This window comes from Meleagris gallopavo, chromosome 1 (genome assembly GCF_000146605.3).
Source record: "Meleagris gallopavo isolate NT-WF06-2002-E0010 breed Aviagen turkey brand Nicholas breeding stock chromosome 1, Turkey_5.1, whole genome shotgun sequence".
NCBI lineage: Eukaryota > Metazoa > Chordata > Aves > Galliformes > Phasianidae > Meleagris > Meleagris gallopavo.
Genome location: NC_015011.2, coordinates 175,565,718 through 175,590,854, shown reverse-complemented (window position 1 = coordinate 175,590,854; position 25,137 = coordinate 175,565,718). Strand labels below are relative to the sequence as shown.

General features: G+C 36.5%; 1 protein-coding gene across 1 annotated transcript; it reads left to right on the top strand.

The window, feature by feature from the left end:
* The first annotated feature begins 4,902 nt into the window (after positions 1 to 4,902).
* On the top strand, positions 4,903 to 25,129 carry LOC104917615 (glutamate receptor 4). The gene is made up of 4 exons (XM_019612249.1): positions 4,903 to 5,111; positions 11,666 to 12,036; positions 13,331 to 13,529; positions 18,043 to 25,129. The coding sequence occupies exons 1-4, from the start codon at positions 4,920 to 4,922 to the stop codon at positions 18,301 to 18,303; spliced, it is 1,023 nt and encodes a 340-aa protein (XP_019467794.1). The 5' UTR covers positions 4,903 to 4,919; the 3' UTR covers positions 18,304 to 25,129.
* The last annotated feature ends 8 nt before the right edge of the window (positions 25,130 to 25,137 follow it).

The following is a 25,137-nucleotide window of genomic DNA, read 5'->3' as shown; positions in this document are numbered from 1 at the left end:
GTGGATTTTTTCAGAATAAAGTGTGATGTCTGCCACTCCTGTTAAAAAATGAGACATTTCCTTGCACAAATATTTGTCACTTTTACAATTTATTTTTACATTGCTTAAAGATTTTGAAATTAACTTCTTAACAGTAGGCAAGGCATACATAGATCTGTTTAATATTTGGACTACTTACATTCTCCAGCTTCCATTATAGTATGAATCATCACTTGTGAGCATTTTACTGTACACATGAATTTATGGGAATGTGGTGAAATGATTTGTTTTCATCTATAAAGGTAATTGTTGCAGACATAAACTTGTATTTACATATGTTAAGTATTGTTATAAAATTGTGAATTATATAAGTAAAGCTTGCACCATTTCAAATATCTGTTCCTGTGCTAGTCATTGATCATTTCAATGCGGACTTTTCCTTGATTTACTACAAAATAGAATATTATTAAACAGCTGAAATCTTGCAAGTACCATTGATATTGAGCCTCATTCAGCAATAAGTCAAATCTGTGTTTTTCATCAGCAAGTTAAGAGTTTATTCTTCAAAAAATGCAGTAAATAAAAAGCTGGTAGGGAAAAATAATATTTTTATTAGACTGGAAACGGTAAAAAACCCCCTTAGAATCTTCAGCTATTTTGGTCGATCTAGTAAAAGATAATACCCCTACTCAGATATCTTGCATCTCTCATTCATTTGGACCAGTATGGTTACACTACCATTACCACTGGTTTAGAAAATGCTATTATAATAGGCTGTACAAACCAAATAATCTTTTTTTCAGTGTCACAGGTAGAATGTAACACACAGATAAGTATATGCTACTGATTCAGATCTTTTTTGTCTTTGCAGTGTGGCCTTGCAAGTTCAACTGTATCAGTTGCTTCTTAGCAAACCAGTAAAACTTGCCTTCCAATGTCCTGATGTTATTGCAATAGCATCTGCACACCTCATTAGTTTTAGCCCCAAAGTCTGATGTGGCCAGAATTGAAACTAGTTCAGCTATCTGAATTTTCTTGCACACAGTCTTTTACCAGAAAGCCACGTCTGGTCCCATCCACATTCCCGCACCAAATTCTACCTTGAAAATACATTTCATATTGGCAGATAATGTATACACAGAAATTAAATAAAATTATTTATTCTGTAAAATAGATAGAAGGGAAAGGATAGCACAGTAAGCAAGAGGAAATATTTGTTCCCTTAATTTTAATTGCATTGCCTTGTGTTGAGAGATTACACTGAACTGTGGCTTCTTTTAAAGTATCTACAGCAAGCAGTACCTCTCTGTATAATAGGTACACATTATAAATGATGCTCTTTGCTGTATCTTACTCTAAATCAGTAAAATCAGGATGAGTAGAAAGGGAAGCAGAAGGGAAGTGAACCATAATGGATCCTTCAAGTCACCCAAGCGATCCCTGCCAGAACTCAGGTCAAGTGAGTCTACACTCATAGGTCCCTCCACAGGATGGGGTCATTACTGCTTGCACTTACTGAGGGTGGTGCTGAATCTCACTGCTCCCCCTCTTGGTGATCCCTCAAAGAGCTTGGAGAGAGGAGACTGAGATTTATGTAGCCATTAACAGGAAGAATCAAGGATCTGCTGCTTTGCTATGCAGAGGCAATTGAAATGTTTTTATTTTATTTTGTAGCAGCCCTATCAGTGATGTACAGGCAGAAGCTCAGTGTCAGGATTCTGGGAGAAGCTGGCCTGCTCTGCACCTGTCTGGTTCAAACCTCTTTCCAGGATTTTTTTTTTATTTTTTCATGACTTTAATTATATGGCTTTGGCTTGGGATTTATAAGAATGTCTGAATCAGAAAAGCTAGCAAACACTGATGCTGGAATTGAAAAACAAAATGACTTTTCAAGTGCAGCAAGCAAATGTAATTGAAGTTTGTAAGGAGAGTCCACAGATTCAAGATATTGGACAGGACACGGTTCTACTGATAAGTCAGGAGACATGCTATTTATTTTTTTTCCTCTGATTATTTTTAACCATTTCTCTGGAAAAAAACGTATGTAGAAAGACAAAGGTTTTGACATTTCCTCTAATGGGAACACAAACTGTAAATGAGTGAGGAACATTTGATTCATGTGCCTGAAATACTTCCCAAAATTAAGATATTCCACAAACTGAGGAGAGAACCCCTTATCCCTACTCTTCTCCCTCCCTCCCCCTGGAAAATAGGTGGTTGACATTAAGCTCACTTGACAGGGAATGAGAATAACAAAAAAAAGATAAGGGCTGCTGCTAAAATTCAGCAGGTTTTTTTAGAAGATCCAAACACTGCACTACCAAAGTCACTGCACTGCATCATTGCAGAGATTATAATGTATAGTTAATGCTCTGGCCTTCTCGATGGCCGCGTCACATATGCTAGAATGATAACAGTTTGCTTGGGGATTGCTCCAGTTTTAGAAGTCCTTGGTCGTGCAGTGCTCATAACAAAATCCTCAAGAAGTGCAGCAGTCTGCTATTATCATCCTCAGATTTCTCTGGGCTTTTACCTATGTGTATACATGGCAAGGAGCCAGGTAGCCAGGTAGGATATGAATGTGACCACTGCAAACTGTTTTTTATGCAATATAGTTCTTAGTGGAATTAATGGTGGTAATGCATAAATGGCCTCCAGTGCTGAATTATCACTCAAGGATTGTGGCCCATGAAAGCACATCAGTAGTAGAGAATAACCCAAGGAGGTGATGGGAGGAGATTTCTGGGGATACATCTGAGAATGAAATATTCCTGCAGTACTTACTAACCTACATCTTTGTTTAAGTAACCCCTGCTGCTTCCCCATTCCCAAACTGTTTTACTTAATCTAGGATATTTTTGTCACATTAAGTAAATGAACTACATAACTTTCTCCATTCTCTTTACACAAAGCTCCCTTCTGCCATCCTTATACTGAGGTGTGTCATAAACACAATTAGCACAGGGATTAAATTTACATAAGTAAATAGCGCCTCCCATATATAATCTCACTCTTTTCAGGTTTTCTGCTTTTTCATTCTGTAATAGTAAATTGAATATACTGTTCAAACTTGCCTATCAAGTTCTTCTCTTGGGTGGGTTCAGATGCAGCTAACAGGAGCTACAGAAGAAATTTATCTGGCATACTAAAAAAATTGGAATTGATGTATGTAATCCTTCATTGCTTCTTTAATGTCATGTATCCTTTTTTGTTAAACACTGAATATAAGTCACATAATTGCTGCTGCTTAACACTGATGTTCATGTAGTACCATCTAGAACAAATTCTCAATCTACCCATTTAGCTTCATTTTATTTGTGCACTAATTAGGTATGTAGGAAAGATGTGACTAGGGCAGAGAACTACCAAGGTCAGTGTCTAAAAAGCATGCCAAGAGCCAGCACAGCTACAGCCTCAGAGAAAATTGAAGTTGCCAGTATTTTATGATGTAAATTCAAACAAAGGGTGACATTAGCGACAATATTTTATCTGGAACTGGCTATTAATATGGATTATGTGAAGTCATTTAAAATACCACCAGGAACTATAGTTTGACATAATGATTGCTAAAGTCTGAAATCCTCACAGAGACAGATAGAAAAAATATGATTTTAATTTCCCAGTCACATGTTCACTTTTACTGGGGTACCATGATTTACAAAGACTGTTAAGATCTACTTTTTAAAACAATTTTCACGTCTTTCCAATGGCACTTAGTAACCAAAATTGTATTTTGATAATTTGACATGCATCTTTAATATCAGTCAGCTTTATACTATGCTTGTTCATGAATATTACTTAGGTCCGTAGTAAAAGACCATGTAAAATATGCATTCTTTATTCAGAGATTATATGCTTCCTATGGAACATATTTCCATATTCTCACTAGAATGTACATAGCCTCTGAGCAACTGTGCATTTTAAACCCCAAGAAAGTGAATAATTCAGGCTGTACACCTGAAATTATGTACAAAGGAGTTACATTATGTTACGGGATATAGATCGATTGAGCTGAAATTAATGCCTCCTATATATTTTCATGGAAACTACAACAGATACAAAAAGCACAATATCAGTATTTCATAGCACAAATTCTCAGCTAGAAGACACTATTTTGCAAGAGTCACCACCATTAGCTATATGAGAACCTACATGTTGCACTTGTAAAAGTCTGCAGCAGTAGAGGTGACCCACTGTCCCCACTGCTAAAACACACCATCCATCACCTCACTGTGCTGTCATCCACTGTTTGGTCTCCATAAACGTTCAGAAAGTGTCTATGAATGTCAATAGGTTCTATTTTTTTCTGCATGGAGGAATTCAATTACACACATTTCCTTCATCCACACTTTTATGTCGGATGCCATTCTGCCAGACTGCTCCTCTGCTGCCATCTGTCACACAGTAGCAAAATGTAATACACTTGTGGCAGGAAGGTTCAAATGCTACTGCCATAGCACCAACATCAACCTCTGACATTATGGGCCAACATCATAAAATAGAAGCTATTACTTTTGGAAGAGCCATTGCACTCATTGCAGTCAAAAGTGTAATTTATACCTTGTATTATCCCACAGTCATTTGCATTGTACGGATGCAACCTCTGATCTTGCTTTATATTCACTATACATTGTACTAAGATCTTTAATTTAGCACAAAGTAAAAATTATATACATACTTGGGTCTTTTTTATGATTTTTATTTGTAGAGGTTGATAAAGCTTGTGAAATGAGTAAGCCACAATTATAGTATATCCAGAATAGTATAATAGTATATCCAGAAAGATTTCTGTTCACAAATTTAAATGTGCTGACAATATCCATGTACTTTTGATTAAGTGTGTTGTTCAGTCAGTAGATTACATGTTGCTTTTCAGAGTATATTCTGTATACTTCTCCTTTACAGTTCTAATTCTTTCATTATAGGAAGCCCCATATGTTATGTTCAAGAAAAACCATGATACGTTTGAAGGGAATGACAAGTTTGAAGGATACTGTGTAGATCTGGCGTCAGAAATTGCAAAACATATTGGTATCAAGTACAAAATTGCCATTGTTCCTGATGGAAAATATGGAGCAAGGGATCCAGAGACAAAAATCTGGAATGGGATGGTGGGAGAACTTGTTTATGGGGTAAGCATACCAATTTTTGAAGCAGGATTTAATTTATTTTAGTATTAGTCATAAATTAGGAAGTATGTGTGTATTTTATTTAAACCTGTAGTCACAGAAAAGAAACAGAATTCTGTTTCCTATCTCTGTGATTTCATTTATTTTCAAGAGAAAATCAAATAGCTTCATGCAAATTTTGCTGTTTGTTCAACCAGTGCTTTGTGACATTAGAACATCCATAGTTTTCACATCCCTTAAAAATTTGTTACTCTTAGAAATGTTAGAAGGTTTTCAAGACCACCTATTCTTGATATACTGTAAAGTTTAGTTGGGAAGAGAATCGCTCATTGATTCATTTTCATGGGATGGGGGCAGATCTTTTAAAAAAGATAGGACTGTTGGACTAGTGTTAGAAATTGTCATTTATTAGGACATATAAACAACATATAGGAATATATAGGCACTGAAACAGCATATACTATACATTGATCTGGAGAAGGATTCTTCAGAAAGAGCATGATAGTTAAGAATTCTGTTGACAAAGTTGTAATTGTGAAAATAGTTCCAACAACCACAGAGAAATATTTTTAGTATTTAATGTTACCAAAAGGAGCAAAAGCTCAGAGCTTTGCTTGCTGCTTGCTTCAGCTGCTGCTATCTGTACTGTGAACAGATCCAAAATTTTAGACCTTTCAGTGATGGAATAGAAAAAAATCCTGAAGCTCTTTAGATGAGAACATTCCCATCAGTGAGCATGTATCATGCTTGCATCTCTATGAAAGGCTGCTGAGTAACAGCTGATCTACTCACAGTTTTAGGCAGAGCCTTGCCTGCCCAATGATGGTTAGGGCCCTCCTCTGTTCAGTCAACTACGTAAAGCTGACAGATTTTGTCAAAGTCTTTTACTCATCAGTTCAGGTATCTCCATGACTTGAAATAGATTTTGTATAGTAAAAATATGGGAAACAATTCCCCAAGTTTGTTGATTTCCTTTGACGCAAGAATGGGAAGATTATATCAGCATCACAAACTCCTGTGTATTCCTGGAAGCTCTTGAATGAGCTAATCTCACAGAGGAAAAGCTGAGTGATCACCAAGCGTCTGTATCTGCTTTAGTGCCTTAGAACTCTCAGAATGTTAAAAATCAAGGGTTTTTCAGATTTACCCTATCCAAATTAAGGCAACTTCTTATCTGGCTTTTAAGAACATTGACCATCACATAGGTATGATCATTATGCACTTTTACATCAGTAGTTTCTTTTAAGATATCTGAGAAATTATACAAATTGTGAGAAAGTCCCTTTGTCCAGATTCTGTAGAGTTTTTGATAGCAGAGATTTAGTGGCTTATAATCTAGTGAAGTTATAGAGGAAAATTGAAATTACACTTTTCCTGTTTCCTGATCATTTGTGGGTTTTTGTTTGGTTGGTTGGTTGGTTTTGTTGTTTTTTTTTTTAATCGTTTTTTTTCCCTTATCTTGAAAAATTTACCTCATGAAACACAACCATCCCTAGTAATAGACTAACACACAAATTCCTGTTGGGAAGCTCAGACAGAGGTTCATACCAATCCTGGAATGTGACTGCTGCTGTTGACATACTTGAAAGCAAGGAAACTCCTAGGCATGAGCAACCTGTTGCAAATAGCCTGAAAAGGACATTCCACAATGCATGGTCAGAATTTCATTTTTTGAACAGAGAAGATGACATGAAGGCTCTTTAGAGGTTTGATGGTCAAGCTGAAAGCTCTTGGGACTGCTTTTTTAAATAAAAGAACTAATAGTACTCAGCTGTTGCCTAGTATTTGCTGTTGTACCCAAAAGCTCCTATTTGCAGTGTTGATCCCAGTATGTCAGTAGTACCAGGGAATGCCTCTGGGTACTTGAACTCTCTTGCCTAATCTGCTAAATTATCATAGATATATACAAAGTCCACGGTGGATTTTTGCCCATAGTTATTCTCCAAAATATGTTCTGGTCCCAGCTTGATGCTAGCAAGGGAGACAGACTACTCCCTATAAGCAGCTTGAGTACAGCCATTCTGGCTTGGAGGTTCAAGGACTTTCATGGCAGAGACACTGCCTGTCCTGTGCCAGCTGGCCAGGAGCTCCCCAGCCATGTTCAACTTACTTTTACAGATGTAGCTTTAAAGCAGATTGTTCTTCCTGTTAATGCAGAAAAGTGTGTTACTTAAGATTTCTGCAGGGAAATCAAAAAAACCATTCTCCCTGCAACCTCCCTGAGTCCTTGCCAGATGATTTACACAGCAGCAGGTCCCCACTTAGAGAAAGCAGGAAAATCAGCCTATCCTTCCTGCAAAGCTCTCCTGTAAGGGGCTGCTCATCTTCTCTGGTAGATCCGCAAATCGTAATCACAAAGTCTGAGTGTCTGGCTCTGCTTCAAGCAGGGCTTTTTATATGCAGCCAGGATTGAGACCAAATTTGCAACTGAATTAGCAAGTTAACAAGACAACCTGCTTGGGAAACATTTTACAGATACTATATGCCAACCATATTAAAGGGTAAACAGCATTGTGCCGCCCAGTAAAAGCATTTCTGCACCACACAGGACAGTCCTGCTTTTTCCATAGGGCCCCAGTACCATGTAGCACTGCTCATATTGCTGAGGGTGAGTGCATGTGCCAGTTAATCTCATGTTACCTAGTTAAACCCATATGCACTTTGTAGCTGGACACCTTCGGATTCTGTGCAAATGGTTTGGTTGTTACTTGAGATCTGTAGCTCATTTTTTTTATCACATCGCAGGGGAAACAGAGTGATAAGGTGCTGTGATACTCAGCTTAGCTATGACTGTACATAAGGTCATGGCAAGGATTGATTTATTTTCCTATTTTGATTTTAGCACTGTGTGAAAAGCCATCAGAAAATCTTGCTAATTTGTCCCTGATTTATCTGAGCGCCCTCAGTAATCTCTTGTGGGGCTCTGTAGCCCTTCATAACTTGCCCACTCAGAGAAGAAATGCTAGCTGAGATTGAAATACTGTTAAGCATGTATAACAGGTGTTTCCAAACACACTGACAGTCAGCCTTGATTAAATATTTATTCCCCTGAGAGAATATGCTACTCTTGCACTGCTTCATACAGAGAGTCAGAGCTCGTTTCTCTAAAATCTGAGAAGGCATGTGCTTCCACAGTTGAAGTTACTTCCTGTATGATTTTTCTCAGATAGCTTTAACACCTTCATACAGATTGCACTAAGCACAAATTTTATTTAAAAGATTACAATAATATATTCTGGAAAAGTGAAAATCTGCATCATTAGGCTTAATCTTGTTCCATTATTTTAAGCTGGAAGAGTGCAGAATACATGTGCAGCCTAGATTGAAATACCATTACAGGTGGAGTTGGTTTGAGTGTGAGGTGTCATTAGTCTTTGTCCAAACAGATTTCAGTGGGAACATGATCATGAATAATTTGCACTATTGTTATACTGTTTATCATCTAAATCCATAAACACTGATACTTTTAATGCATACCAATTGTTGCTATTTAGCTTTCAACAACAAGGAGTTTATGTAGGCCTCCATGTGCCACAAAATATCCATACAAAAATAATAAGTAATATTATCAGAGTGGGTAGGTTGGATTTTTTTCCAAATACTGGGCTTCTAATCATGACCTAGCTGTTTACTGTTCATTTACATTCGTTGTCATGAAACAAGTTTGTCTACGTTATTAACCATCTGACATTATACAGCAACTGTAGTGAAATGAGATACGTACTTATTTCTCCTCTTTAACTTCTTAGGGTAGCGTAGACAGTTCATTCTGCAGGCCTTTTAATTTGGTATGATGCAGCTTACCCAATGTTTTGCATACAACAACAGTGTGCTAATTAGGTCTTTAAATTAATCTCCACAGCTAGCACCAAAGTGATGCTGTCACTTTTCCACCTCACATCATAAAAACTAACAACTCTCAAGGATCCATTTTTTAACACCACTCATAATCTGCAGACACATAAGAAAATCACAATTTAGCAACACTTTTGAAAACCAAGCTGAGCATTTACACTGTGTTAATAAAGATACTGGTATGTGAATATGACAAAAACTAGCAGTGTAGACCACGATTTCCCTGAGTCTTTCGTTTATTTGGTTTCAAGGACTCCACAGAAGGCATTCACAGAACTTGAGATTTAGGATTATAAATGACATTGACTCTAAGGTTGGAAGCCATCTTTCCAAAAAGAGGGAAGTGATGAGTGAGATGAAGTACAGAACTATGCAGCAATGTCAGTAACACAAACCATCGTACAGACCTTAGATTACAGACACTAGATTCAATTTCTACTTGTCAGGATATTTGAAAATATATTTTAAACATTGTTTATCTTTGTATTTTTTACTAATAAAATCACAACACTTCAAGTATTGAGATTTTTAAAAATGCCTCATATCACAGAATTTAAAATGCAGAGAATTAGCAGTATTGCCATAATGGTTACCCCAGATATTAGCACAAGAAATAATGACTGGTATGCTTGCAAAATGATTATTTTAATTATACTGCTTAAACTGTAATATCTTTACGTAAAATCAGGGTAAGGGTTTGCATCACAGCTCTTTCAGAATGACAGCTATAACCCGATGATTAATATATAATAATTTAAATTTGAATTTGCATTTTTGGACCATTGCACTGTAATGAGTCACTTCTTTTAATGTGTTCAGTATTATGCAGTTACAAATAAACATTTAAATTATAACTACATTAAATTAGTTTAAAATTAAATTCCATAAAATATGTATAGCTTAGTATAACTTAGTTTATAAAAAAACAAGAGCATATTACTTTAAATGCATATATGTGTTTTAAAGTTTAAAGATGACAAAAATCCTACATTTCAGTTTCAATTTTTCTTTATCACACAAGCTATTTATGTAACACTTGGATTAGACAAACTATTTGAGCATGTCCTCGGTTTTCAGCCTATTTTAATTTCGCTGAAATTTGAGGGATTTAAATATGTCCTTTTGTATTTTACTGAGTATTTATGTCCTGAAGAATTTGCTAAAATGAAAACATACTTAAATTTTGATGAACTATGAGATATATACTTTATCTGAAGATGCTACTCTGTAAGATGAATTCGGGTAAAATGAGACCTTAGAAAAGAAAATGAAGACAGTTACATTACGGAGGTTCATGAATAACTCAGCTGTGCCCATGAAGATGATTGGGTTTGGAATGGGGGGAAACAAATGCAGAATATCTCATGTGTTGAGATCTGAAGCAGAATATGGCCACTGCAGAAGGCAGGTTGAGTCTACCTTATTTGCAACCAAAAAATGTATTTCCTAAAGATATCCTCCTTAGCCCATTAGTTAAGAGGTTCAAGCTAGCCAGAGAGCCTGGGCTAGCCTTTATCTTTATGAATGCACCTGGAGATAGCACTGTGGTAATCATAGAATCATAGAACAGTTTGGTTTGGAAGGGACCCCAAAGATCATCCAGTTCCAACTGCCCTGCTGTGGGCAGGGTAACAGGATGACGGGATGAACAGGAGAAAGTTTTCAGCAGCCTCTGCATTTGTGTTCCCCTGTCACTGTTGCATTTTCTTCCCAGTTCCTTTTACAACTTCCATGTAAGGTACTACTGTAATTCTGTACCATAGTACAGTATATTCTATAATATATACAGTATATACTATAGTATACTATAGTATGTACAGTATATAATACTATAGTATGACTGTACTACTGTACAGCTTTAGCTCACAGGGTAAGGAGCAAACTTTAGTCTGATGTTGGTCCTGGATCACAGAAAAGACAATTTGTGCAGTTACAATACTTTGTAGTTAATGCAGACATCATTGTTAGTAGCCATTATCAACATCATCATCAGTAATGATTCATTAAAGACTGACAAAAACATATTTAAAGAAACAGATCTTTTAAAAAATTCTAATGGAAGTGGATTCAACAAACTTTTTATCATTTAATGGCACAGTTTTGTATCCTGTTTTCCATATACTTGTCTTTTTGCTGCTTATAACTTGATTCCTTTGTACTGAACTATCTTTTCCTCAAATTGTCTTCCTGTAGTTTTGTGGCATTAATTAATCACCTTTGCTACTTCATGGAATTTGGAATTTCCATGAGACTCTGAGTTGGTTTGTGCAGAACAATGATTTTACCTTATGAAAATATGATAATATGCAACTATTTCTGGGAACTTATAAAAATACAAATATATCTAATGTCAATAAGGACATTTTCACTTTGAATCCTTCCTTAAATTCTTTAAATTTGAATTAATACCTGAAGTGCCCTACATAGACTGCTGCCCACCTCTATAAGATCTGAGAGTCTTCTCTCAGGAAAATTAAGTACTTCTATAGTTCTGTAAAACAAAACCCTGCAATATGTTTCTTTTTCTAAAAGCATATTGAGTAAATGTAGACTGTGATAGTACGAAACAGAAACATAGTATAAAGAACATATAAGCCACAGTGTCCTGATGTTGATAACATACCTTTGGAATTAGCTGCTTAGCTGAGTCTGTAAGCCAAATCCAATTAATCTATACATCTATATTTCTTTTTTCTTTATAGAAAGCAGAGATTGCTGTTGCGCCTCTGACCATCACTTTGGTACGAGAAGAGGTCATTGATTTTTCTAAGCCTTTTATGAGTTTGGGGATATCCATTATGATCAAAAAGCCCCAGAAATCTAAACCAGGAGTATTTTCCTTCTTGGACCCTTTGGCGTATGAGATCTGGATGTGCATAGTCTTTGCCTACATTGGTGTCAGTGTGGTCCTGTTCCTAGTTAGCAGGTTTAGTCCATACGAGTGGCATACAGAAGAACCAGAGGATGGGAAAGAAGGACCCAGTGATCAGCCTCCCAATGAATTTGGCATATTCAACAGCCTCTGGTTTTCCCTGGGTGCCTTTATGCAACAAGGATGTGATATTTCCCCAAGGTTTGTGTCAAATCTTTTTACGTTTGCATTTTATCTTCAACACTGAAGCATAAAGCCTCCCTTTTTATTTTCCTGGCAGTGTTTTGAAGTTCATTCTTTAGGAAGCCTTTTCATTTTTCTTGTTTTAATAACTACAATAAGAGTAACAAAATATGCTTTGAATTTCAGCCATTATTGTTTATGTATATCAATATGCATAAATCACAGACAGTTCTCAGAAACAACAGGTACACACGAGAAGAATCCCACTGTGTGGGCTTCAGAGGAATTGTGTTGTTGCTAAATTAGTTCCATTGTATTACAGTTGTGAAATGCACACTATTATGCTACTTAACTTATCTGAACAAATGTCCAATTTCTGTTCCCTATTAAATTCTGCAGCACTGCATCGAGAATATCCCTGTCTACATGAGAGATAATATTTGACCAGCTGTTTGTGACAGCCATGCTGTAGTGCCAAGCTAGGCATTATAGAGTAGTTTACTTCAGATGTAATATATCTCAGTCCTGAATTTCTCAACCTCTTTAGATGTTCTGGGACTTTAGTGTGCAGTAACTACAACTTAATTTATGACCCATTCTTTCAAATTTGAATTAGCAATGAGATTTTAGAGCATCAGCACTGACCTCTAGCTCTGCTATTATTGAAATCAGAAATAATATTGTTGCTGATTAATACTGGATGTATGCTCCTCTTCAAAAGCCTTCACATCAAATTGCAGGTGGTAAAATGGAAATTGTATTTTTTACTTATCCTAAATAACAGTTGCCACAAAAATACCCGCTTCTTAAATAAAAAAATGTGAAATGTTATTACAGTTGTGTTCAGAATGTTTGATAAGTCCTTGTGGTAACTGAACATATGTTATATTGGTCACAGGAACATTTTAATCCTGGAACCAATATAATGCATGTGCAAATCTTTCTTAAAGAGGAAAAAGACAAAGCTACTGATTTGCAACTACTAGGTTTTACTTTTGTCTCAAAAAAGAAATTACCTAGCTAGGATCTTTTACAACATTTTTGCCATGGTAGGCATTTCCTGAAATAAGAACATTGGGATTATTGTTCAAGAGAATTCATACTTCTGTGTCTGTGAGATATATGTATTACTATAGTGGACTGTATACTCTAGGCATTAAGATTAAAAGTGTATATTTAAAATGCAGATAGTCTCCTTTCCATTCTCTGTTAGGTAATGACATATTCAGTAATAATAGTGCCTTCTTTTTTTCTCTTTCTCTCTTTGTGGCTGAAGAGACAGGAAAATGTGCATTATCTTATTCATGTTTAGATCCCTCTCAGGTCGCATTGTTGGAGGTGTCTGGTGGTTCTTCACGCTCATCATTATTTCATCCTACACTGCTAACCTCGCTGCTTTCTTGACTGTTGAGCGAATGGTCTCACCCATAGAAAGTGCAGAAGACCTTGCCAAACAAACTGAAATTGCTTACGGGACACTGGACTCAGGGTCAACCAAAGAGTTCTTCAGAGTAAGTTGGCATACCCATTAGAGCAGCTTTCCCTAATGACCGCTCTGATAAAATGCTTGGAAAGGGTGAAGTACCATTACTTTGCAATTATATATAATATGGTTTGTAACTCATGCAATTCTTAATCTACATTTTTACCCCTGACACCTTTTGTTGGAGTTTTCAGTTATTTTAATTCATGGAAAACTTATTGATCCTGTCACATTGGAGAGAAGAGTTTCCCTGAGGGATATTGGAGCCTGTGATAATTAAAGCAGCATTGCACTATTGATTCATTTGAAGCTACAGCACTAAAATGAAGCATTGAAAGTCCATGATGATAATATGTAGTCTTGTAGGTTTTGCTTTTACTTACGGATTTGGCTGCATGCATTTTCCTTTAGGGTCTTAGATAGAAAATGCATTATTTTTAATTTACAGACTTTCAGATGAATAATAAAGAGAAAATATAACTTGAGGGGATGGGGCTGAAGCATTAGGAAATAGCCTAAATAGCCATTCATATGTCTGTGCTGTCTCTATTGATTACTTCATTTTCATTTGCTTTCCTATATATCTGTAGTTGACATGTAAACCTCTTCCTTTGCCAGTCAGAAAGCACGGAGCCTGGGCATTATCAAGAGTATATAATAAATAACCCCTCCTGCTTGATTTCACATTTCCAGCAAATGAAAGTGAAACTTTCATTCATTTCATTTGAAAGTGTGTGAGTTTAGTGTTTGAACATGGCTTTGAATAAATGTAGTAAGTCAGTAATTCTCCCTTGGTAACTAAATGGTTCAAGACAAAAAGTCTAATATTTCTATGAAAGATACAGGTTAAGGCATTTTTAGAAGAAAGAAAAGTTTGTCTTACTGAAAGGGTACTGTTCTGTGTCAGGCACTCCCATGTAGCTTGAATGCTTTCAGTTTGGCCAAACTGAAGTCACTCAACAACATTAGGAATGGAATTTGTGAACTGAAGACAGTATCAGTTCAAAGAGAGTTGATGAGTGTTGTTCAAGAACCCTATAGTGAAATAATATTTTCATTGTAAGATACAGCCCCACAGAAAACTTGCAGATATTTTCTTGCATATTTTTAAGCTGTAAAAACATGGAGTTTACTCCATAGGACGCCTTATGGGAGTTTACTCTTCAGAGAGTTTACTAGATTTCTTCTGTAGATACTACAACCTGTATGGGACAAGAGTTTTAGGGTGAAATAAGTCACCCATTGAAGTTTCTTTCTCTTTGCACCAACTCTAGAATGATCCATCAGAAATGGCTAGAGTGCTTGGTAATTCATTTTCTGATGGATATGTTTCAGGGACAGGTGTCTATACCTGTCTTCTTGCACAGTCAGTATGCTGCTATACACCTAAATTCAATGTTACAGATGGTTTCTGAGAGCAGGCTTCGTTATCCCTAAGGTGGTAGAAACACGGCTTTTTATTCTTGGAAGCCTTGATTTTACATCAGACACCTGCCAAAATGGTGGCTTTCAGATACAGAGAGCTCGTCCAAAAACTGAAACACTGTAATCCCTGAGATGGCTGGATTTCCTATTTTCTAGAAAATAGTATAATCCCACAGTATTCCTTTTTATTTTTCTTCATTTATGCTTAACCCATAGATTCTTCTTTAGTTCATTTTGTGCAAATTCTGGCATTTAATTCTGAGAATTCCAGTTTTAGTACATTAAAATGTATGCATTTCAGTATTTTTTCAACAGGCATGAAGCTGTGACGATAATTAAAACCATGATACTGAGAACAAAGCAGGTTTATTTAATTATTTATTTATTCACTTCTTACATTCTCAAGAATGTATAGTACTTGCTGTTTTTAATGTGATGATGTGATGATACAAAAAAGAATACCCAGGGGAGATTTTAAAGATCCTTCCCAACCTAAACCATTCTATGATGACTCTATTTCTAAAAATTTTTGCACAAAATAGGGACAAGGATAAAATATCACTGACAGACAATATTTATACAAGCAGTGTTTGCATAATTCATAAACTCAGGCCCCACCTCAAACAATAGTACATGAAGATTTGTTTCCCAATTAATTTGTGTGTGTGTGTGGTTGGAAGCAATCGTCAGTTTTAGAATTAGAGTCATGGATAACTTTTCTTTTAGTGATTACTGAAAGTGATTACTGGCTGTGATCCATCAGGACATTTTCTTATCATTTGATCATTTCTTATCAAAACGTCAGAAAATCAGAACAGACATTCAGTCTGCTTTACATCCTGATTGTAAACAGAAAAAGAAAGTCATTTTAAAGACACAGTAAAGAAAAGTGAGACTTTGATTCCACCAACTATTTACTCTTATTTCCCGTTTTGGAAGCATCAAGAGTTGCACTGTCAGAGCAGCTTGCTCAAGAGGAAGAAACCTTACCTTTAGCAGTCTCAGAAAAGCCCTAAATGAAAATCATCCTATCTTGACTGACTGCAGTGGAAAGCTGCTAAGCTTTCTCATGTGGTAATAAGAAATATCTTCATTTTTCACTCTGGGTTGACATGTGCAATTTGAATGTTAAAAGTGAAAGCTTGGGAGACAAAAATGTCCTCACAGAGCAAATGTCTTGTTAGACTTTCTGTATTTTTTATCTCTTGATGGAGAAACAAAATAAGATCCAGAAAAAACCATACTTGAATGAAACCTTTTTTTTTAATTGACTTAGGGCATAATTCCATGTTAATAATAGTACTACTTTGTGAGGCATGTTTCTAGTTGTGAAGGAAAGTGACCTATTATAAGTTTACTTCATGAAGTGAATGTTAAGATGTAAGAAATTGTTAGAAGTAAAGGTAAACAAAGGCAAGTAAATATTCCTGAAATGTTGCCTGATTCATTACTGCTCTCTTACTTTTTTTTTTCTTTCTGTAATTTTAATTGTAATTGTAAAGCAAAGGGCAGACGTGGATGGCTTGACTAAGGCTCTGCTCTTAGCTGCTATTATGTAAATGGCAAGGATCTGTGTCTGCAGTGGAAAGAGAGGATGTGATTATGGATATACACAGCTATTATTAATTTAAGTTTTATTGTGTTGATGGACAAAATGGGATAGGTAGACAAACTAAAAAAAGCATGGATAATTTATGATGTTTTGTTGTATGGTATTTGTATCAAACATTTCTGGCTGAATGATGCTCATTTTCCAGTTAGATGTTCTCTTCTAACGACTTCGTTTCTAAGCCATAATACATTCAGTCAGTATTTGCTCAGGAAAATTACTCCTAACCTATGCAAAGTCTTGGTTCCAGGATTCTTAAAGCCATTCTACATTTAAATAATACCTAGATGACATTATTTTGTATTTGCTCAAACATTCTAAGATCCTTCTGTTTCCTTCAGTGTGGGGCCATATAATAAAGTAATTATTTTCCTGCAGTGCTCAGCACAGCATAGGAATGGGCTGACAGACCAAATCTCACTTTACTTGAAATTCTTGTTGACTCAAAGAAAAGCTTGCATGGCTAGAAAGGTTCTTTTTTTGCCCACACACTGGAGAAGGCAAATGTCACGTCTTATTAAATAAAAATACTGGTTAGTGGTCAGCTGCCATGCTGCTGGTTAGCATGTATGTACTGCTGTTGCTGGATGAAGCAGAGGAGTTGCTGAATTAATGTAACAGGCACAGGGAAGCTTCTGATATTGACAGCAGCCTCACCACTGTGGTTTCCAAGTTTAAATTCTACACTTTCTGATGTTTTATTTCCTTATTTATTTATTTTTGGTTAAGGTTTATGATTCCCTTATTCTTTATTTGTGAATACATCACACAATCCCAGTCAGGAAAATCTCCAGCTAAGTCATGAATTCCTGCACATTCCTTGAGCAAGCACATGTCCTAGCCAAGTACTTGCAAGATATAAACCCAATTTATTTATGAACCACTGTTCTAAAAACATACATAATATTTGTTTAAGACAAAATGCTCAGCATTGTATCTCCTTCAGCAGCATATTTTGTACAATTTTCTGTTTTTATCTTTAATTTGAGCCATGTCTTCAAATGTACAGAATCTCAATTGAAGTGGAATTGTGGATTGTGAATAAGCAGAAATATTACTTAAGCTATTGTGGTTTCAATGATGTTAGAAGTGGATGTAAGAGCAGAGAATTAACTCAAGATACAGCTCAATATTTATGGAGGAATTCCCTTTTTTTTTTTTTTCTCTTTTCCATATAGGTTTGTTATGGATATCTATTTCATACACAATTCCCTAAAATACTCCTTATAACATTTATTGTGTGAACTGCTTTTATCTAGAAATAAATTCATGCCCTAAATATGCAGTTACTTTATTGTAGCTGGTCTACAAATGATATCTGATTTTATAGTATATCCATTGTTATGCCTTTTTTTTTTATTAATCATTGGATTCAAAGGAAACCCTTAACAGTCAGATTTTCCCAATACCCATTATTTGAAAAACTGTGATTGATTTTATTTTGAACAGCACCACTGTGAAATGTCACAACATTCTTTTGTTCTAACTTCTTTTTAATTTTCTCCAGAGATCAAAAATAGCAGTGTATGAAAAGATGTGGACCTACATGAAATCAGCAGAGCCGTCAGTGTTCACTAGGACTACTGCAGAGGGAGTAGCTCGTGTCCGCAAATCCAAGGGCAAGTTTGCCTTCCTGCTGGAGTCCACCATGAATGAATACATTGAGCAACGAAAGCCTTGTGACACCATGAAAGTGGGAGGAAATCTGGATTCGAAAGGCTATGGCGTAGCCACACCGAAGGGTTCTCCATTAAGGTGGGTGGAATAGTATAACAATATAAAATGTGTTGTTATAGTATTCCACCTTCCCTGATGTCCCTGATATAGCTATTTTTTTGTTTTGTGTGTGAACATGGTATGTTGTTTTTCTTTTCTTCCATTTCATATTTTGTTTGATCAGCAAAGGTAACAGTTCCTAATTGCAATATGGATTTAACAGCTATAGTTGGCATACCTTTCAAGGCCATATAAAAACCAAACTGGTTGAACACTAGCTACTTGAAGTCAGCCTCAATAGAATTAACATCAGCTATTCTATTTCATTCAGCTTTTTTCACCAAAACCAACCCTTTATAGAGTATTATGCATACATTATTTGCATCAGTAGCTGCATCAATAATAATGCCTACATTTTATGTTTTGTTCATTGATCTTGGCTGCCAATTTCTGAAAAAGAAGCTGCTTTTAACATTTTTTTTTCAATTGTCATCACTTAGAGGCAATTGTTCTTTCATCACAGAAACTTAATTGAATTGCTTCTCTTAAAGCACCTTCTTATTTAGAAAAAAAAAAAAAAGGTTTTGTTTCCAGCATAATGCATTTCAGTACTGCCTTCAAAGTCACCAGCATTTTTGCTGTCTTGGTATAAAACACAGTCAAGCAGGAGAGTTTTAGATTCACAAACAAAACATTGTTTGTTGTTCATTTGGATTTTCAAGGAAACATAAGTCTAGGTACTTCTCTGTGTTGCAACTGGCAATATTTACCATTGTGATGTCTTCAGCATTTAATGCAAACAAAAGTTGTCTTTTTCTTATGGTAGACTTGCCAATTTTCTTCAAAGCATAAGAGCAACTAGCAGATTGAGGGAATATGGCCTGTGATGTCTTACAGCAATAGGGTGCATGGGAGTTGGGAGAGGGAATAGCCATGGAACAACCAGCAGTCCCTGCAGCAATTTCACTCATGTGCTCACAAGTAGGGGTTAAAACAGTCTCTGGTAACACAGTCACTAGTGAGATAAAGGAGGTGCTGCAGGTGCAAATAGAGACGTTATTTTGAGTAGGAAGTAACTGGGGATATTTGGCTACATTCATGACTGCAGAGGAAACAACTTTACTACTATTCAATTAACTAGGTTAGCTCTTAACTCACTGATCTAACCCGCACACAGTACCACAGACCTCAAGCCTTAGCTGTGCCACACTGATGAGAATGGAAATATCACCATGTCCATCTGCAGCAGAAGAAAAGGGGTGTACATTCAAGGGAATATCAGTCCAGTTATTGCCAGGATTGAATATTAATTTTTGGTCTTTAACATTCAGTACCTCTCAGATTTAAAAACTGACACCTTTGCTATTGAATGGAGTGGTAAGAGAACATAAGGAGATGAGAGAGGGAAAATGTCAACAGTAAAATACTAATTGTAAAGAAATTATGTTCAGAACTCATGGGGCTGTAAAAGCAGAAGACAGTAGATAATAAAAGAGTAGTCAGTTATCTGAGTATTTTTCCAAAGCACACAGACATATATTTTTAATTTTATATTTATAATATATTACTGTCTGTCCTCTCAGTGCTGCAGAGTACCTAGAAGAGTTAGGCAGCACTGCAGTTGAGTGGAGCTGCTTTCCTTGCAGCTTAGATAATAAAGTGCCCAAAGTCAGAGCAAACTTGTTTAGAAATCATTTTAGCTGCTCACGTATATATCCTAGCCATGGTCTGTTTGCCCTGAGCATGCTTTGTGGTGCTCTGTAGTCCTTCTCCGTATTTTCTGCCAAGTATTCAACACCAAATGTAACAGACAGCCTATTATCCTGAGCATTAGCAGCCAGTGGTAGTTATTTTATGTCAAATTTGGGTTTATCTCAGGTTTGGTTGGCTGGCAAGATAAAATACATTAAGAGTAATAGGGCTGAAACATAAAATGGTTAGACCAGAAGGGAAGAGGGCCCATTAAGACAGTTTAATAGGAATAAAAATGAAAAGCCATGACCACAAGGATAAAGTATGAAATCCTGGTTCCATCCCAGATAAAAACAAAGCTTGCATATGTTTCTGTGAGGCCACAATTTGGTCTAAATGGGAATTAGAAAGTATCATTAGGGTGATATGATCAACATTTAGTTTTTCACCTCCTAACTTCAAACATGTTTCATAAAATGGATAGGGAGAATCTTACCCAGGCTGAAAATTGGACCAAATCTTCTTTCAAGCTGTCTCGACTGGCTGTCAACGTCCATGTCTTTCCTGAGCCTTTCTTTCACATGTGCTAAGCTGCTTGTTCTCCTGCTGCACCCCATTCCCTCTCCAGCCCCAGTGACAAACCTCAAGCAACACATTAGTGCTGCTTACCCATTAAAAAACATTAAGGAACTAACTTAATGTTCTGGACAAGAAGAAAGAACAAGCAACACCTCACATGCCTACCACCTGATCCATGTGTTCATGTAGAACTAGTGCTGAGTGAAGAGGGGAGAGGCATCTTAGCCGTGTGCTTTTGAACAGAAAAGACTCAACTGTACTTTTTAACTGCATGCTTCAGTATTTCCTGAGCTGTTTGGAACCATAGAGTGTGCTGGGTTTACTATTTTGATTGCTACTGGTCAAATGACTTATGTAACCGCTGCCAGCACAGATAATTGCAAATATTGAACACACACTTCGAAATTCATGAAGGGCAGACTAGCTCAGCTCATTACATATCATAGTCAAAAGACATAATTTGCTGTGGGAGTTGAAAATTTTATGTTCTACTTAATTATCATAACTTCCTTTTGGAATTATGTGTTTACCATAAATTACTTAATGTAGCTCAGAAATAACTGCAAATAACATATAAATGTTAAAAATTCACACTCTATTCTTGGGTTGTTTGGGACCATGGAAAAATATAATTTTTTTTAAATGAATTATTCATGGCAAATTATTTACTAAGCTCTTTTAACACCTATTTCACTTGAAATAGGTGTTCACTTCACTGTTCTTAATCTTCATCCTATCTACAGTGATTGCAAATCAGGAGTTTCTTCACTAAAAATGTATTAACAGCTTCATTTAATATTGATATGATTATATGGAAAATCAGGCTATATTTTCACATATGTAGCACAGACAGAAAGTGGAGGAAGTATAATCAGATTTCTTCCGTTTACAATGATTTCCAGCCATCACATCACTGGCCTTATGTTCATTAGAGTGCACATACCCATCCCTTTGCTCATACAGATGAAATCCACCCTTCAGAGTGACCAACGACCGGTCTCTCTATTGCTCATGACCCTGCGCATGAGCAGGTTAGTGGATTTTAATTTGAAACTCTTCTTTATTGGATTCCATGCCTCACTCCTGCAGTGTTCAACCAGTAGTTATTGGCTAACTTAAATGATTTATTCTCGGTGCTGGTGGAGTAGTAGGACTCATGCATATATATCACTGGGTGGAAGAGAATGAGAAATGCCTGATGTGTGCTTCTTTTATGCCCAGTGGGCAGTATCACACTGCACATCATGTTTGTCTCCTTCCTTCCTGCCTTTTCAGTGATATTCATTTATAGATAATATGGTAAAAGCCTAACACATCTGAAAAGGAATGTGAGATTGAGGGCAAAGACTCATCACAACAAAAACTGAGTTTCTTTCATAGCACTACCCAGTCGTCCCTACTGTTTCTTCTTCCTACCACGGTAGGTATCTGTCCAAAACTACTGTGTAGTAATCAGTGTGACATAAAGAGTGTTTTTCTTCAATGGTTGTGTATTGAAAGTTGGTTAAGAGAGAGCTGCTGGTCTGTTTAGCCACACCTGCCTTTGTAAAGGTGGTGTTGTTAGAAGATGGGCTAGTAGCCAGACTTCTGGTCACTGTGTACCACAGCTGGCTTGTTGGCCTTGCCATGCACAGTAATCTGTGTCTCTACAGGGCGGTACCTGGAGGCCTTTCGCAGTGCAAATTCTGTACCTTGCATGCTTGTACTCTTCTGTTTTGGTTATGTAGGCATCATAAACATGTTTGAATAGATGAAAATGGAAGTTCTTTGCTCTTAAGAGTAAAGGAAGAGTAAGCAAGGGCAATATTATCTTAAAAGCACTGCTTTTTGTACTTTGAAGCTCTTTGATGCAAGGATAACAGGTTGAGCTAGAACATTGTTGTTGCCACGACTGCTTTCACTAAGGACATTGTGCTGGGCTGGCCTGCAGCCCACAGCATGAAGTGTGAATGGGTGCAAGGTGGTCAGGTTATGAGTGCTGGTGAGGCTCTTTGAGTCCTGCTCAGTGTGAGTGGTAGAATTAATCTGCCTAAATAATTAACAATTGTTGTGTGAATAAATGTGCTGATGAGATGGAAATTGGTGGGATTGATGGTGGCTGTTCACAAACATGATCAAATCCAGAGCTGTATTAATTCCTGCTATTGACCTTACAGTGAGTGTTTACAGATACAAATCTGGGATTCCATATTTCATTGTTCAATCTCTATTCTTTATGTATAGCAAAGAATAATTTCAACTTGACTTTAGAAGGAAGTGAGGAAGGAGAACAGGGCCATGTGGCCGAAATGCTAGTTCTTCACCCCTTCCTCGCTGTGTTTTTTATAACGTGTGGTGGGAAACATGGGAAAGGCATTGGTGAAGCAGGTGATGTGGATGTAATTTTCTGATTGTTGATATGAAATGCAGAAGTGCAATGAGAGCAAAGCCATGGATTTTAATTTCTAGCCCTCACAAGGAAGGAATCTTCTGGAGAATGGGTGAAAAGGCATCCCCAGGGTGCCCTGCCAACATCTTAAGCATTCACTCATTTGAATGCAGAACCTGAAAGAGTTTTATCTACAGTGGGGTTTCTGTGATGTAAGGATCTTTTTTCTTGAGGTAACTTGTGAGTTTATGTGAATAAGATAAATATCCATTATGAATGGGGGTCTCTGTGTGGGGAGCTTTGCAACCTACTGTCTTGATATTAGTAACTTTATAACTAAATCCAAGTTTTCTTGAGGCAAATCTCCAAACTGTTGTCTAGCTGTCCATCTATCTGGCAGTTCGGTGTCAGTGCAGAAATAGGTTCTGTGGGGACAGGTAGATCACTCTTTGAAGTAATTCAGAGATATATTGATGTATTTTTTGTTTTACTTTGGTCAGGACACAGAAAGTGCCATGAGTGCAGCATCATGGACACTGATGAGGTGTTTTCTCTAGAAAATAAACTCTATAAACACTTTTTACTGCAATTTTGTGGTTTAAGTCAGGATTGTTTTGATTTCCTAACTTTCCACTTGTAAAATTTACAAGAACAAAACTCTCCAAGTAAAAGATTTTACTTAAATGTATTTGCTTGTTCATCCTGTAGTGGAGCTCTTCGTCCAAACACTTAGTGCATTTATAAATGTTTCCTTTTTTTCTTTTTTTTTTTAATTGGACTCTTTTCTTACTCAAACATAAGACTCTTATCTTTGTTAAAAATTAGAAAGTTAACACATGAGGCATCACTGTGGAACAGTGGAACCTAGGACTCTGATCTCTGCTATCTCTGCTCTCAAGATCTTTTTTTTTCTTTTTAAAACAGAAATTCTGTTTTCAGACAGAAATTATCAAAAATAATCCAGGTAACAAAAACTAAATATGCCTCTGAGGCTCAGCTGAAGGAACAACTTGCTAACATTCATTGACAGACTTTCTGTTGACTGATTTTCTTTTGACCCCTGACTTTTACATTCCTTGCTAAAGAGTGGCCCACTCTCTGCCTTTTTACCTAGTAAATGTTATTTTTAGTTGACAGAAAACCCAATGCATTCTGAAGGATTTGACCTGTCTGAGAAATATCCATGCTATAAGTTCTGACAGTGCATGGGTAATGGGGTGTTAATTCGTGCCTTGTTATGCCTAAAGTAAAGGGAAGAATATTATGTGAAGTCATACAGTATGATCTATACCATCAGTCAAAATGGGATAATGTTTACATTATGCATTAGATGTTACAGATCACATTCCAGTTTTCAAATCATTTTGCATCATAGAAACAAATGACCTTATAAAAACTCAGTAAGAAAAACTCTTGACTAAAATTCTGTTCTTGAAAATACCAACACGGTGCCTGGAACTATGCTGGGATTCCTGTTTTCTCAGCTTCCCCTTGCTTTAAAAGAATAGAAGTCAAACTCAGTGATTTTGCACCACTACCTCATTTTTATCATCCATTATTCACCAATTGTTTCTATATGTTTACAGCAACCATAAACAACACCAGTTTCTAGCTCCTATGGTGCTCTTCTGAAATGATTTCTACCATGGTGATGCTGCTTATGGGCAAGACTTGGCATTCTGGTAGAGTAAAAGAAACACATTAAAAAAAAATAAAAAATTGTTCTTTCTGTATCTCTTCTCAGTGTGAAGATCATTCATTTCCAAAATCTGAGGAGGTACAGAGCTACATGGTGGTACCTCTGCTCCTGTCGATCTATTCCTTACTCTCAGGGAAGATCCTGGGATCTTAGTGAGACAAGTTGTGAAATGAGGTTTTTGAGCAGGTCTTAAAGGACGAAGTGGAGATATTGCAGTGAGGAGTGCAGTGATACACGCTGTGGAAACAGCAATGAAACTTCTGCCTACAAGGTAATCTTTATCTAAACATTGTAATAGCAGCAGATATTTTTAAATTTGCAGCAGATCTCAGTGAGGTTAAACCACTATTCTGCCTTTTCATCTTCAACGTTGGCTTAGCAGCACAATGAGTTATCTTTTTTCCTTCATCGTCCTTTTTTTTTTTACAAAATATTTAGACAGGAGCTTTGTCCTTCTGATACACAGTGATTGCTGAAGGTGAAATTTCTGTGCTCTTATAGAAGCATTGAGGGGACCATCAGCATCTGCAGAAGAAATGAAGGCACCA